The sequence below is a fragment of the Hemicordylus capensis genome, chromosome 3, assembly GCF_027244095.1.
Source record: "Hemicordylus capensis ecotype Gifberg chromosome 3, rHemCap1.1.pri, whole genome shotgun sequence".
Classification (NCBI taxonomy): Eukaryota; Metazoa; Chordata; class Lepidosauria; order Squamata; family Cordylidae; genus Hemicordylus; species Hemicordylus capensis.
Genome location: NC_069659.1, coordinates 149,620,091 through 149,637,023, shown reverse-complemented (window position 1 = coordinate 149,637,023; position 16,933 = coordinate 149,620,091). Strand labels below are relative to the sequence as shown.

The 16,933-nt window shown below is 42.3% G+C and overlaps 1 protein-coding gene across 1 annotated transcript in view; it reads left to right on the top strand.

The window, feature by feature from the left end:
- TM9SF2 (transmembrane 9 superfamily member 2) overlaps nt 1-16,933 on the top strand; it is a 71,642-nt gene that overhangs the window by 15,371 nt on the left and 39,338 nt on the right. The window contains exons 5-9 of the mRNA XM_053304754.1: nt 2,130-2,259; nt 5,005-5,129; nt 6,767-6,881; nt 7,519-7,598; nt 7,700-7,808. Of these exons, the coding sequence (XP_053160729.1) occupies nt 2,130-2,259; nt 5,005-5,129; nt 6,767-6,881; nt 7,519-7,598; nt 7,700-7,808 (559 nt within the window). The remainder of the gene's footprint in view (nt 1-2,129; nt 2,260-5,004; nt 5,130-6,766; nt 6,882-7,518; nt 7,599-7,699; nt 7,809-16,933) is intronic.

The following is a 16,933-nucleotide window of genomic DNA, read 5'->3' as shown; positions in this document are numbered from 1 at the left end:
ATTTAAGTGATTTGAATAAAAATGGCAAAGTGTGTGGTTTTGTGTGTAGTGGGCAGCCAGCCAGCGCTGATAGTTAACTGGGAAAAGGCAGTTAACCTTGATTGACAGACTGGAGACCCTAGGTCATGACCCAGTTGGTTAACGAGTGGTTGGGACAAAAAGGGCTCCTGAGGGGATTCTGGGAAGAAGAAGGGATGCCCAGGTGAGAGAGGAGCAATGGAGTCTTGCCAAGTTAAGTGCCGCCTGAGAACGTCTGGGCATTTTGAATACTCTGAGCTAATATTTGTAACAGCTATGTGTGAAATCCTGAACTGGCTTGTTCTTTTTTAAAAATAATAAATCAATAAATTGTTTTCTTTGTTTTACAAGCCCTCTCAGAGTGTTTGACTGACTGGGAGAGGGGGAGGGGAAGCCTCTAGTTCACATGCCTTCAACAGAATAGCAAAGCCTGCTACTTCTCCACTTAGGCATATAGAAGTGGTGCCATGTTTTTATATTTGCCTACTAGAAAGGAAAGGGAGTGGGAAGTTATAGCATTCCTATTCCCGTCAGAGGTAACTCTGTTAACCAAGAAGTTCTTGGTGGCAGGGAGACAATCTACCAGAAATTCTTATTTTCTTTTTAATAAATTTTAAATCTAGTCAGCTTGCCAGGTAACAGGGAGGGGTGACTCAGCGATAATTCATTCCATGTGAGCTGGCTGGTGGGTTGCTACATTGGGAAATGACTATTTCATTGCTGTTTGTTTTGCTTCAGGTTGTAGATCAGGAAGAAGTTCAGTTTCTAAGTGAACTAAGTCACACTTTCTTAAAGATAAATTGTTGCTATCCCTTATATTTGTTAATTATAAGGCTGAGTGATCTATTGGCTATGCACTTCCTCAAGAATTAATCTATAAACTTAAAGTATAAACTTTTTTCTTCCTGCTTGTCAACTTGCTAATGACAACAAAAAGACACATGATGGAAAAAGTGATTCAGGGGTTTTGTAGCATTAAGACATACCTCAATGTTTCATTTATATACTGATGTACATTAAGTGGAAGTGAAGCCTGACCACGTATTATACCAGTAAAACATGCTCTGGAATGTTGTCATACCATTCTAATTAATCTACTGAAATCTCTAAAAAGATTAAATTCCGCTTAAACTAATCTGTAAATATAAAGAGAATAGGGTAGAAAAGAGGTGAGTGTAGTCAAAATACTAATCTTGTAAAATATTTATTTTTGGCTGGTTCTACAGCATTCCACAAACCTTGGTTGCTTTCAAAATCTGGACAAACACTGTCTTCATGTAATTATGATTCGCTCACATAGCAGGGAAGGGAAGATTTTCACCCTCTTCCCTGCACCCCCGATTCCCTCTGAAAATATATCCCTGATGGTCCATCAGCCTCAGTCACATATTTTCTTGCTGCATTGGGGCAGCAGATGGGAGGGATCCGTGAAAATTACTTCCCTTCTGTGTGAGTGAAATATTCTTAAGCAGAGCTGTGTTAGTCTGGGTGCTGCCCAGCAGTGTTCTCTCTAAGGCGTGCATACGTGCACACACTCACAGGTTTTTTGATGTCCGCTCAAGGTTAATTTTAGATCCCACTCAGTTGATTTGGGAACATCCCACTCTGAATGCACGTGCGTATACACTGCCTCGATACTGCCACTCAGAACAAAACTCATTCTGCACACAGATTTAAAAAATCAGAGAGAACCCTGCTGCCCAGTTATTTTCCTTATCTCCCCACCCCCCACCCTGAGAAAGTAAGTTCTTTAGTTCTTGACATTTAGAACTATTGTGTGGTACCTTGTGATCAAAACACACAACTTTTAAAATGGCCTAACACACACTATCTCTCTCTTTCTGTGTGTGTGTGTGTGTGTGTGTGTATGTATATGTATATGTGTGCGTGTGTGTGTGTGTGTGTGTATGTATGTATACATATATATATATATAAATATATAACATACACACACATTTCCCCCATTGTTTTTAACTCTTATTTCTTGTTTTTATTTAATTCATGTGAAGTGCTTAGAGCCTCAGGTTTAAGCAGTACTGAAATGTAATAAATAAATAAAATAATAATCTACTTTATTCCAAAATACTATATTTTTCAATTTCCTTGTATAGGATTGTGGATAATATGCCTGTAACATGGTGCTACGAGGTAGAAGATAACCAAAGATTCTGCAATCCTGGATTTCCTATTGGTTGTTATATAACAAAAGATGGTCATGCCAAAGATGCCTGCGTTATCAATGCAAGTTTAAAAAAGCTTTTATTAATGCATGACGGATATCTGTTTGTGTGTCTCTTTCCCCAGAAACGTTTAGGTTTATGTTCTGTTATCTGTGTAGATATGATGACTTGTGGTGTGGTTCAAATGAACTTTCAATCTGCATGTGGAACAGATCTTGCCTGTGAAACATCGACTTACAAACTAACATTGTACACATGTAGAAATGTTTCGCACATGCAAGGGAGAGGGAATATTTTTGCCAACCTCTAGTATATGAGCCATGGAATACAATTATTTCTGTAGTTTCATGGGGATTTCAAGTTCCGTTTGCGATCAGGCCATCCCAGTTGTTGCCCCTAGGTTGTGGAACGTGCTCCCCATGGGTATAAAAGTTTTATCATCTTTGGAGGCCTTCAAGAGAGCCATAAAGACCCATCTTTTCAGCCTGGCAGTTAATAATAATTAACTGGTTTTAAATGGTTTTAAAATGAGTTTCATGTTAATATTTTAAATGGTTTGGATTTTTAATGTAAATTGCTCTGCGTTACTTTAAGATGGGCAATATATAAATAAAATAAATTAAATAAAAGTTATTACAATGTTTTGGCAGGTCAGATATGTTAGAACTTGCTTTTGATTTAATTGCTACATATGTTTGACTTTTGTGCATTCCCAGCATTTATGATGCTGCATACCAAAGTAATGTACAGCTAGTTGTAACTAGAACATTAACTATAGATTTTGTATTGTAAATGAACATTGGTCTAAAATGTGGCCTTTTCACCTTTTTCACCACCTTGAGCATACCCATATGAATAGGTGGTATATAAATTTAATAAATTGCATTTTGTTTCTTGAATTTGATTTAAAGTTGCACTTGGGAACAGTGTCCAAAACATGGACTTCAGTGTCTCTACGTGATAACTCAATTCTCTGAAGTGACTTATCACAAGATGTTTTTCTGCTGGACTAATGTGTGAATATTAACATTATGTCAGGACAAATATTTAGAACTCAGATCACTATGATTTGTATGTTTGGTATATACCCACTATATTGCCTGCAGAATACTTTAGAAAGCTAGATTAGGATAGAATACTGTGGGGGCAGGGAAAGAGAGAAAACCAAAACTTTATAACTGTTTGGGACAGTGTTTGCTTTTTCCCATATGCATGTATCTTTTTGTTGTCATAATGTTCATATGCAGAAATGGGAACTGTAGTACCGATTGTATGTTGCCATTCAGAACTTGTTGGTAGCCATTCCTTTTGGTCATGGGAATACTTTAGGGATAAACCTTTACATTTTCTCCTTGCTTTCTCCAGTTGGTGAAAGTGAAGTGCAGAGAGATACTCGCCCTTGTTGACGCTTTCCTATCTTTACCAAAGCAGGGTTTTGAGAACCGTGAAATATTGCCTTTCAAGGGGGAGCACTTTCCCCTAAAGCTCTCTCCCTTGCAAGGTAATATTTCATTGTTCTCAAAACCCTGTTTTTGGTGAACAGAAATGGGAATGAAGCATAAAAGAGGGTGCTCGGTTTCCTAGCAAGTATGTAAGGGGCTGTCGTATAATGAGTCAGACCATTGTTTATGAACATAGGAATCTGCCTTATACCAAGTCAAACTAATGGTCTGACCATCTAGCTCAGTATTATCTAGACCAGCCCTGCACAACATAAGGCCTGGGGGCCAGATTCGGCCCATGAGAACATTTTTGATGGCCCACGTAGCTATTAGGAGCCCCGAAATTTGGCATTTGTGTGGGGCTGGGAAGATGCCCACTGACTGAGCAAGGAAAGGGCTTATTTTCTGTCCACTATTCTTGGTTAAATGCAGCCCATGGGGGGAGAGAAGGACACAACTAACTAGTAATTGCTTTAATATTTATCTTTATAATTAATTTTACTGCAATAATCAATGCACTGAAAATTGACTTCGGCCTTCCCATACATCCTCATGGTTGTTTCTGGCTCCCTGGAACATTTGAGTTGTGCACCCCTGATCTAGACAGAATGGCAGCAGCTTCTCCAGGGTTGCAGGCAGGAGTCTCCCTCGGCCCTATCTTGGAGATGCCAGGGAGGGAACTAGCAGCCCTATCCCCTGAGAGGAATATCTTACGGTGCTCATACATGTAGTCACCTGTTCAATTGCAAACCAGGGCAGAACCTGCTTAGCAAAGGGGACAGTTCATACTTGCTACTGCAAGACCAGCTCTCATCCATCTAGGCCAGTACTGGCCACATTTCTAGCAGCAGTTCTCCAGGGTCTTAGGATAAAATCTTTCTCAGTCCTGTACTTTGAGATCTTTTAACTGAAAAGGGAGATAGAATTAAATCCAGGGCTTTGAAAATGCACAGTAAGTGTATTTAAAGTCTACTTCGTAGATTTTAAATACCATTCCTTTCTCAAAGCCAGCATTCTACTAAACTGAAAGTTTATTCTCTGCCACTCAGTAACAGTCCAACATAGGAAGCTGACTTATACCAAGTCAGACCATTGGTCCATCTAGTTCAGTATTGTCTGTACAGACTGGTAGTGACTTCTCCAAGGCTGCGGGCAAGAGTCTCTCTCAGCCCTATCTTGGAGATGCCAGGGAGGGAACTTGAAACCTTTTGCATGCAAGGATGCAGATGCTCTTTTCAGATATTTCCAGAATTCCTTATATTTCAAAGGCTATTCATGTTTGCTCACTCAAGTTGAAATTGTGTTTTGTGTCTTTGTATTTATCTTATCTCTACTTGGTTAACGTTTTTCATTTTTTTCTGCAGTTAGAGTTTCATGAGCATAATACCTTTTATATATTCAACCACGTGGACATCAAAATAATCTATCATCATGTAGAAAATGAAGCATCCAGAGCACGACTAGTAGCTGCTAAACTTGAACCAAAAAGGTAACCATCTAGCTTTAAGTATGGAAATGTTTGGGCTGCATGAAGCATACTTTGTAGCCATTTGTAAAATTGGGTCTAAAAGATTTAAAGACTCTTACATACCATCTATGGTGGACTTCTATGATATGCCAAATATCCAGCGGTGAATGTGGATTAAACAAGTTCTAAGATTTTAGTTCTTCTAGAAAAGCAAAAATAAACAAATACGCATGGTACTTGCAGAGAACATTTCTGCCAGTATGACTCCCATCTGTATTGTCTCTGTCCCTGCCCCCAAATAAATGTCTAAAATGTACAGTATAGAACACCTGCTTCTGGGGATTAATATTCATAATGTGTTGAAATAAGTTCTGGAGCAGAAGAAGTGATCCTATGCAAGTTAAATGCTTTTGAGCTGTCAGTAGTTTTGTTGTTAAATTCTCAGTTTAATCTGTTTACTTCTGGCAATTCTTGCTCTTTGTGTAGCTGAAAGCTAGTCATCTTCCTTTCCCACCTCAACATAGGAACATAGGAAACTGCCATATACTGAGTCAGACCATTGGTCTATCTAGCTCAGTATTGTCTTCACAGACTGGCAGCGGCTTCTCCAAGGTTGCAGGCAGGAATCTCTCTCAGCCCTATCTTGGAGAAGCCAGGGAGGGAGCTTGAAACCTTATGCTCTTCCCAGAGCGGCTTCATCTCCTGAGGGGAATATCTTGCAGTGCTCACACATCAAGTCTCCCATTCATATGCAACCAGGGCAGACCCTGCTTAGCTATGGGGACAAGTCATGCTTGCTACCACAAGACCAGCTCTCCTCTCCCAAAGCATCCTTTGCAAGCTAAAAGCTTGTTTCTTCTATACAATCAGAAGTTAATCCAGGACAAAAAGAGAGAGGTTTTATTCTCTCTCTCGAAGTATTGAAACAAGTTCCTGCTATATTTATTAAATAATTCTTTGTGAAACTGGAGGGCCAGGAAGACTCATACCAATTTGTATACATTTGTTAGTGTGAGCCTCCACGTGTACAGTGGGTATAGGAAAGAATCACCCCCTTTGATAGACCTTAAATTCCGGTTCCCTTACATCCTGAAATGAAAACACAAAGAAAATTCCTTTCACCAGCTGTACTTATCCAATGCAACCTATAACATCCAACTGAAAAACATCACAATTACAGTCCAGAAAAAGTGTCAGAAATAAAAAAACAAGAATTACTGAGATTGAAAAAGGATCACCCCCCCCCATGTCAATATTTTGTTGAACCACCTTTTGCTTTAATAACAGCCTTGAGTCTGTTGAGATACTTCTCTATCAACCTTGCACATCTGATTCTTTCCTATACCCACTGTATTGTATAAGAAGTCACAATCAAACATTATTATGATTGATATTAGATATTCTATTATTGCAATCCTGTCTGTTGATCTAGGGAAACTTTCTCATAGCAGGAAAGGGTTTTGTAGTTCCATTGACCACTCCAAAATGTCTTGCTACTCATTCCTTTTACCTCTGCTTTCTTCTGTATTGTAGGTATAACTCATGTCAATGACTTTAATGTTTTAGACCAATTAATAACCAAGTATGGTTATTGTGCTCATATTTGTTATCTTCATCTCTGTTCTTAGATATTCCTTTTTTGTTTTGTTTTTAAACAGTTTTAAGCACACAAATGTTGACAATCCAGACTGTTCAGGACCACCTATGGGTTTAAGTAATGAAGTTTCTACTGGAGAGGTCAAAATTGCCTATACATATTCAGTTTCTTTTGAGGTTGGTGTGTTTAAAGCTTATTCCTTTCATTTTCTGGAGGAAACATGATTTGAAAAATCTTAGGTGTGTTTAGGAAATGTAAAGTAAGGAGTGAAGGCTGATAAATAACTTAAGAGGTATAGTTCATTTAAAATTATATTGAATTATATTGGGGAATAACTCTGTTTAATAGCTAAATGAACTTTACTTTGTTAGGATTCTCAATATTCTGAAGGGTATGGGCAACATGAATCATGGTCTAACAGCAAGTTAAGTTGACATACATGTGCCCACCATGCTGGCATTGCAGTGTAATTCAAAACTAACTTATTCAGAAAATATTAACATTTTCAGGAAATACAGTGGGCTGCAAAAGGATGTAGAGATGGAAGAAAATAGTTCCTCCGCTGTTGTGTGCATGCAGTGTTTTTCAGAGTGCATAACATTTGGATATCAGCACTGAAAACAATGATGGGTTTACTGTAGTTAAAATAAAAAATGCAAGTCAGAGGATTGAAAAACTGTCTGGTATCCTGAAGAGTGACTGGTAGCATTTTAACTGTTTATAGTTGTTTTGCCATTTTCAGTATAAAACTGGCCAGATACTTCTCACTTTCTTGTAATAAGACATGTGGTAACATAACTATTTACTTTTCAGGAAAATAAGGATATCAGATGGGCATCCAGATGGGATTACATTTTAGAATCCATGCCACACACACATATACAATGGTTTAGGTAAGGGCAGCATTTTAATTTTGTAATTCCGCATATTGGAGCAGTCTTTTGGGTATAATGTTAATCTTAACAGTTGGCCTTTTTTTTTTTTTTTTTGGTAGTATTATGAATTCTCTGGTGATTGTCCTTTTCCTCTCTGGAATGGTAGCTATGATTATGCTAAGAACTCTGCATAAAGACATTGCAAGATATAATCAGATGGACTCTACTGTAAGTATAGGGGTTTATAAAGCTGCTTTTTTCAGGTATAAATGTTTAAAAGTTTCCATTTCCTAAAATACCGGGTTACATACAGTCTTGTGTTGTAACATAGTTTCCAGATATTACTGACTGACATCCTGACTAAATTATTCAATGAAAGTCTAACTTGTCATTTTAATATCAATGGAACTTCTGTTGAGTAGAATGTTGAGTAATTAGCCTATCAGCGAGGACTTTCTCAGGGTGGCTTCATGTGACATGGGAAATGGCAAACCATTGATTCTTGGTGCAAGGTGGCAAGCCCAGCTTCTGGTATTGGGACCACTGTGCTGACATTGAGCTTGTCATCAACATGTTGGGCAGAATATGCAGACATTGACGGGTTCGTACAATACACCCAGTATCGGCATAACAGTTCCAACACTGGAAGCTGGGCTTCCTGCCATGCTCTGGGAACCAGCAGATTGCCATTTCCTATATTGTGTGAAGCTGTCTTCTGTCAAGTCCTGTTCCGGATATATACTTTGGTGACCAAATAATTATTTGTTACCCACATTAAGCTTATATTGTTCCAGCTGTGTCTAGAAGATTTTAATAGATCTGCTCCGGAGTGCTCCAACTATATTTTTGGGTTACTGTGGTGAATAAGCTTGATTGTGTGGGGAGCAATCTATTACAGTATTAATCTTGAGCAAAGCTTTGGTCTGGAAATGATGAGGAAGCATATATGTAATTTAAAGATTTATTTGGGGTGGGGGGAGGAGAACATAATATGAAAAGAGGATTAGGCAAAGTAATAAAATCTTAACTAATAGTCTTAACAAGAATCTCTCTAAGAGGAATTTTAGCATAAGGTCCAAACTGTAGATAAATCAGCTTAAGGCTTGTTGTAGAAAGGGCTTAAATGCCGAAATGTACTCCGAAATATGGCCAGGGGAAATGCATAAATCACGCTCCCTTCCTGGAGAGGCCGAAACTCAGGTAGAACAATGTAGTCCATGCTGGCAGGAGTTGGTCAGCTTGGGTGTAGACCTTCTGAACAAAAGGCTGGAAATGACTTGGGTGAAGTGTATGTGGAGGTCTGAATAGATGACCTTAAAAAGTTACCTAAGAGCCACCTGGAGATGTGTCTCCAGGTAGAGAGAAGTTTTTCTTAAGTCTAATGACTTCACTCCTTAGTCCTCGCCAGCTCATTAGGTTGTTGACAGTGGGGTGGGGATGTGCCACATGGTTATCTGAATTACCTCTGACAGGAGGGAGACAAAGAGAGGTTTTGGGGATGATTCCCTTCAGTCCTTTGTTCTGGTGACTTAGGACTGTATTGCACCATGCTTTGTTTGTGATAAGCTACCGAATTGCATAATTGGCCAAATGTGGGCATTGCACAGAGATCCTGTGAGCTCAGGTATCCCAAAAATGGAATTTATGGTTCGACAATTCCAAGTCATAGGAAGGGGTGCTGTTTGCAGCCCCAAGATAAGTTGTTTTGGTAACAAAAAGGACAAACGCTCAGAACTATTGTGAACATTAATAAATTAATCTGGAAGTGATCTGTTGCCATCATGAGAAATGGGTTACTGTACCAGCGTGGGGGCCTTCTGGATGGATTAATTAGCTCCTCTATGGCGCCCCTCCCTGCCATGCACGTGCTCAGTGTCTTCTTTTACCCTGAAGTTGTGCGCCATTTTGATTCAGTTTCATTTTGACCGCTGATGCGTCAAGACATTCGGGTTGTTGCTCCTCAGTTATTAGAACAGAAAGCTTTATTCAATCGGATTTGACTGTGGGTTTTGTGTTGGTTTTTTTGACCTACAGACTGTTAGTTTACTATTCTTTGGTTTCTGGATGTTGGATTTGGTTGTTTGGAATTCTATGACATTTCCGTTAGAATGGAGGGAGCGGAAAGAAAAAAGACTACTTTCAAATGTTGCTCTCAGTGTAGAGCAAAATTGCCTTCTACTGATGAACATGACAACTGCCTGTTGTGTTTGGGTGAACAGCATGTTCCTGCTGCTTGTAGGATTTGCAAATCATTTTCAAAATGAACTTTGAAAAACTGATCATTGCGCCTCAGAGCGGCTTTGTATGGCAAAGTGCTGCTTCCACCAACGTTGAGACTGGAGTCGACATCGAGATTGACATCTGTGGGTTTGGCGCCGAAGTCAACATTGACAGTTTCAATGTCGGAGTCATAGTCTGTGCGTACACATTGCGTGCACCTTGGCAAGTGACCCAGGAGAGATCGTCTTCAGAAAACCTAGAAGCTCCAATGCTCCAATGCACATAAGAAACATAAACGGCATTGTGTCTCTTCCGGCTCTGACTCTCCACCTCCGAAGAAGCACAAATCGAAAACTCCACATCCATCGAGATCGAGAACTCCCTTGCCTATGTCTATTCAGTGTCAAGATTCGTCAACATCAGTGGTTTCTTTGTTACCAAAACCTTCAACATCGAAGGCTCCACTGATCTCCCCTGGCCTTCTACCATGTCTGTCAACATCAACGTTTATGTTGACGTCAACTTCACTGCTGACCCCGATACTGAACACGTTAATATCGATGACCTATGTCAAGCATGAGTTGATTCGGCAGAATGTTCTGAGTTCACCATTGGCAACAGTGTCTCCTCATTCTCATGAGCCCCTGACGTTGTCTCCCACATGGAAGCTGGTGAGGTCTCCTCTGCTATTATTTGACAATACTGATACCTTCTTAGATCAGAGCACTGTGAAGTCACTAATGAGTATGTTGGACTCTGCCATCAGCACTCCTTCTGACTCCATGTTTCAGGGTTCCTGAGTAGCTGCTTGGATGTGGATATTGATGCGGAAGGAGACTCAACTCCTAATACCCCATCTTTGTCACCTTTTGCATGTTCCACGACCAGAATGGGTCTTTCCAACCTGTACAACCTGCTACGTTGATGGTCACTTTGCTGCCTTCCACCACTGCGGCACTGTGGGAACCGACGTCCACATTTGTCCCTTCACAACCTTTTGTGCCGCAAAGGGACCCTCTGCACGTGTGTGGTTTCAAACACACCATGTCTCCTGCAACACAACTGGACTTTGCAGAGCTTCAATTTTGGAAAGTGCAAAATATGCTACAAGGCCATGTTGCATGACAGACACCCGTGCCTGTACAGCGAGTGCTACCTCCTCAGCCTGCTGCCCCACCCCGCCTCATACTATGCCAGTGGTGACTGTTGGGGTGTCGGGTGTTCAGATTACACCTGTTCCGGTTGATGTGCCTGTCGCACCTTTGGCACCATCCTTGCCTCAGCATCCAATGCCACTTATTCCTGCTGGAGATAGTGCACGACTGCCTCTGCCAACTCACCAATGGTGGGTGGCCCATTGCCGGTTCCAGAAATGGTTCCTATACATTCTGACACTTAAGGTTTCTCCTATTCGTCGGAGCAAGACACCAATGATGGCGGGGGCGGGTTTCCAGCTCATCTTCAGACATACACTCATAACCGTCTACTTTACCTACCGAGGAATTGAAATTGTACACTAAAATGATACAGCAGATGGCTGAGTTTCTAGGTCTAGAGATAAAACGCCCTGCTGCAGACCTTGAGGACCCCATTTACAAGATGATGGCCACAGTACAAATCAACGCAATCTGTCACATTGCCCATGTGACCAGTTATCACAAAAGTGGCTAAGGCAGCGTGAGAGGTCCTGCAAACTTCTACCCCGACTTCCAAGTGTCAAGAGAGTTTTTACCACATCCAAGAGGAAAGGAATTACAGGCTTACCTTTTTAAAGCATCCTATTCCAAACTCATTATTAATAGACTGTGCGGCCTCATCTAAATCAGGCTACCGTCATTCGACCCCTTCTGATAAAGAGGGTAGGAAGTTGGACTTTTTTGGATGCCGCATTTACTCAACTGAGAGCCTGTCTATTCGCATTGCAAATTACACGGCCTGCATGGCCCATTACAATTATTGCCTATGGGACTCGTTACAGAAGGTGCTCTCCTCACTGAAATCAGAGGTCTTTGTGTCTAAATATGAGGAAATGCTGAACTTACCAGACAGCAGCTGAGTACATTCAAACACTTTGCAGAAACTAAATCTAGAACAATGACCACTGCAGAGTGTCTCAGGCACCATGCCTGGTTGCGTTCTTCGACCCTGCAAAATGACATGAGAGATCGCACTGAAAATCTGCCGCTCGATGGCAAAGGACTCTAGTGAGACAACAGACTCTACAATGGTGAGCGCCAGACCAATCTCAGCAGTGTCCCAAAATTTCATATCAGTGACGGGCTTAGATATTCTGCTTCTCCAGCAGCATACCTTACCCAACTGGAGGTTCCAAAGCACAGAAGGGCATTCACTTTGGCTTGCTGTCATGGCCTCCTTTCAGCAGTGCTAGAAGGCCATTATAGAAGGACCCCATTTGCAGAGCGACTATGTCCCTGTGGCCTAGGGCAGATCGAAACTACTGAGCATGTTCTCTTCTACTGCTTGTTCTATAGAGACATTCGTGCCTCTGTCATCCTTCCATTGCTAAGCAAGTATCCAAGACGTTCGAGCCAATTCTACAGCTCCTTGCTACTCTCTAAGCCTGCCATCACGTATAGCGTTGCCAGGTACTGTGTGGCTGCGATCAGCATTCGTCGGCAGATGATAGGCAGTGAGTCCAATCAGCCTTAATCTGACTCTTGGTGACTCTGGGCAGGCCCTGCAATTGTTCACGCTCCTCCCTTCTTACTGTTCCTTATAACTTTTAACCTGGCTGTTTTACAGTTTTATTACTCAGGCTTTGATATATTTCTGTCTTCTCATGTCTTTTAACTTTATTACATCCATTTTTATGCCCCCCCCCATTTATGGCTTTCATGCATTTTTATGACTTTTACTATTTCTTAGGCTTTTAGGCCCTCATGCTTTTGGTGTTATCTACTATTTTTAGTCCTTTTAGTTCTAATATGTACCATTTTATATGTAACTAGTGATTTTAAGCCCGTTAAATTAACGGGTGCTAGTAGACTGGTTACACATGCTCCTTTGCTGGCGTGCGAGGCTCCCTCTTCATTACCCTCCACCACGGCAGCCGCCTGCACACCACCTCCAGCTAGGGCGGCCGGAGGGAGGAGGAGACAACTCTTCACACCCCGCAGGAGCAGCGGCGGCAGGCATCGAGGGCCAGCCTAAGAGAGGCTGCCAGCCACGGGATCCTTCCTGAGGGAGGGAAGGAAGCCGCGCCGCTGCCTGTAGCCACAGAGAGCCGCGGGTAAGGAGGAGAAGGTGCTCCGTGTCTGGGGCGACGGCGAGAGCGGCTCGCGTAGCCCTCCAGTGCGGCTGAGGGGCAGGCGGGCAGCTGTCCAGGGTTACCAGGGCGACCCTCAGGTTGGCTTCGCACCCCACCCACCCCCACTCCCGCTTTGCGCAGCAGTAGCGGCGTAATGCCTGCCTGGCCCCAAGGAAGGAGGGCGGCTCTCCTCAGGCACTGCTTTGGGCGGGGCGGGGGCAGCGGCGCGTCCCCCACCCCCTGCAAGCGGGCTGTGTGTGGTGTGTCGGGGACAAAGCAACGCCAAGGGGCGGAGTGGCTGCTGCGACTCGTCCGGCTGTTGACTCTCTGGCGCCCTTTTTGGACTCGGGAAAGGGAGCGGTGGGCGGGGGGAGGTGGGTTGAGTCTTCTGCTTCGTTGCCGCTTCCAACGCTCCCAACATGGCCTCCATGTCTCTGCGGCCGTATCTTTCTCGGACGTTCTGGGCATGCGCTCTGCGCATGCCCAAAACGGCCAAGAAAGACATGGACAGGGAGACACGGGATTACACCGTGGCTCTTTATTATAGAGGATTACTTTTTATCTACTCTCACTTTTAACATGTAATCACCCTTATACTTTATGCTGGTTTGTGACCGTAATAAAGATTGATTGATTGACTCTAAAATGGATTCTTTAAAGAAGTCAAAGTTTATAGCTAAGAGCTTTTCATCTACTGCAGGGTTTCTTAACCTTGGGCCCCCAGATGTTTTTGGACTACAACTCCCATCATCCTCAGCTACAAAAGTTATATCTGGGGATGATGGGAGTTATAGTCCGGCAGCATCTGGGGGCCCAAGGTTAAGAAACCCTGGTCAACTGTATGAATTGCTCAAGGCTCTTCTTGCTACTGGAACTTCAGGCGACAACATTCTGGCTTCCGGTATCAAGACTGTAAAGATTTTAAGAAACAGTACAAGCCATACCACAAAAAGGGCTTTGGTCAGAAGAACATAAATCAAGGGCCCCATACTGGGAAAGACACCTCCAAAGGGAATCCCTTTGATCTCCAAGATCATCCACTGCACATACCATCATTGCTTGCTGCAGTTTACTAGCTGTCAGTGGCATGCCTGTAATACCACCTCCTTTGCCACCCTATGTCATCAGACTGGCTAGTCATGCTTCAGCATGCCACCAGATAACATTAGACCAATGGGTCTTAAAAGTTATCAATACTGGTTACTCAATCGAGTTCAAAACTTTGCTAGACTTCAAGGGCATGAAGATCACTTCCCCAACCCGTGCTTTGTGGGAAGAAATATGGACTCTGTTGGAGAAGGGAGCGATAGTGCCAGTGCGGTGGATGGACTGGCTGAAGGGATTCTACACATATCATTTCATCCCGAAGCGAGATGGTGGGATCAGGGTGATTATGGATTTCTGAGGCCTGGATCTCTGAGGCCTCAATCAGTTCATCAATGCACACAAGTTCTGTATGATGACTTTGCAAGGAATTCATTCACTCCTCGCCAAAGAGGAGTGGCTTGCTACATTAGATTTCAAAGACGTGTACTTTCATATCAAAATTCAACACAACCACTGGAAGTATTTGTGGTTCGCTGTAGGAAGCTCAGTATCCAGTACAGGGTCCTGCCCTTCAGCTTGTCTACGGCACTGAGGGTGTTTACCAAATGTATGTTGGCAATTGTGGCTTACCTGCAGACACAGAGTATGGTTGTTTTCCCTTCGCTGGATGACTGGCTCCTGGTGCACCAGGTCAGGTCAGAATTAGAATCCCAGATCCAGTATGTCTTGCGACTGTTGGAGGATTTTGGGGTCCAGGTCAATTGGACCTAGTCGAAACTGAAACCAACAAGTTTGATAAACTACATTGGGGCAGTGTTGGACACGCTATCAAAATGGGCATACCTATTGGAGGAACAGTATCTTCACATTTGTTCTTTGGTGGAGGTGTTCAAAAACCAACTGTTACAGTAGGCCGAACAGGTTCAGAGGTTGCTGTTATGGCCTCTTGCAAAGCAACTGTCCTCTATACTCGCCTACGTATGTGTCAACTACAGCTTTAGTTTCTGTAGTCATTCCACCCAAATGTTGACACTCAGCAGTTGCTGCTGAAAATCCCCCTGCCTGTACTGAAGTCCTTGCGATGGTGGAAAGTGCAGGATAATCTACTGCAAGACATGCCTATTGAACCTCTGAGTCTGACAGAGTGGGTTACAACAGACTCATTGTAGTGATGGGGGGGCTCATCAAGTAATCAGACTTAAGACTTGTTGGCGACACAACAGCAGAAGGTGAACATCAACTTCCTAGAACTGATGGTGGCGTTTCTGGCTTTAAAATCTTTTGTGCCCCAATAAAGGACTCCACAGCCAAATTTGGATGTGAGGTACTAAAGAGAGCTCTAGAGTAGTGGATGGAACGGCTTCACCCTCCACCATGAGGGGGAAAGCTGGTTAGTCACCCATTTCTCATGATAATGGCTCACTTTCAGATAAACAGGTTGCTTACCTGTAACTTATGATCTGGAGGTTATCAGTTGTCAGTCATGAGACCCACCCATACCTCCCTGCTGCAGCATTGTAAAACTGGCAGATGACTTACCTGTATGGACAGTTGTTGTTGTTGTAAAACTGGCAGATGACTTACCTGTATGGACTGTTGTTGTTGTTGTTGTTGTTATTTCTTGTTTACACAGTCAGACAGGTGTTATTGACTGGTTTGTTTTATCCAGACATCAAGTCCTTCCCAAGGACCTGGGATGGCTGAATTTTATTGTCAATGTTGTTGCTGTTGTTATAGATATTGTCACAGAATATAGGCTGTTCCCAGTAAAGCTGATTTTTGTAGTTGGCTCATGGTGATTTCTGTGGCCCCTATGGTGTTGAGGTGCTCTTCAAGGTCTTTTGGAACTGCACCCAGGGCGCCAATTACCACTGGGATTATTTTGGTCTTTTTCTGCCACAGCCTTTCAATTTCAATTTGTAGATCTTTGTATTTGGTGATTTTTTCTATTTTTCTTCTATTCTGCTATCCCCTGGTATTGCTATGTCGATTATTTTGACTTGTTTTTCTTTCTTCTCGACTACAGTTATATCCGGTGTATTGTGTGGCAGATGTTTGTCTGTTTGTAGTCGGAAGTCCCATAATATGTTTACATCTTCATTTTCTTCAGCTTCTTCAATTTTATGGTCCCACCAATGTTTGGCTACAGGCAGCTTGTATTTTTTGCATATGTTCCAGTGTATCATCCCTGCTACTTTGTCATGCCTTTGTTTGTAGTCAGTCTGTGTGATCTTTTTACAACAGCTGATTAGGTGGTCCACGGTTTCATCTGCTTCTTTACAAAGGCGGCATATGCTGTTTGTGGTGTATTTTTCGACTTTTGCCCTTATTGCATTTGTTCTTAGTGCCTGTTCTTGTGCAGCCAGTATTAAACCCTCTGTTTCTTTCTTCAAGTTGCCATTCTTAAGCCATTGCCAGGTCTTGATGATGTCTGATTTTCCACTTATATTGTGCAAATATTGACCATGCAGTGGCTTATTTTTCCCTTTTTCTGCTCGGTTCTTGACTTGTTCTGTCTTGTAGGCCTGCTTTGTTTCATTGGTGTTGAATAGTTTCTCATTATTGACCATTTGAAGTGCATCTTCTTCACTGTCCTTGATATATTCTTCAAGGCCTCTTTTCTCCTCCTCTACTGTTTGATGGACATGAAGGATTCCTCTTCCACCTAAGCTGCGAGGGAGGTATAGCCTATCGACATCAGAGCATGATTGATGGTTATGATTTTCCTGGTCTTACGATCTACAGGTGAAACTCGAAAAATTAGAATATTGTGCAAAAGTTCATTAATTTCAGTAATGCAAATTAAAAGGTGAAACTG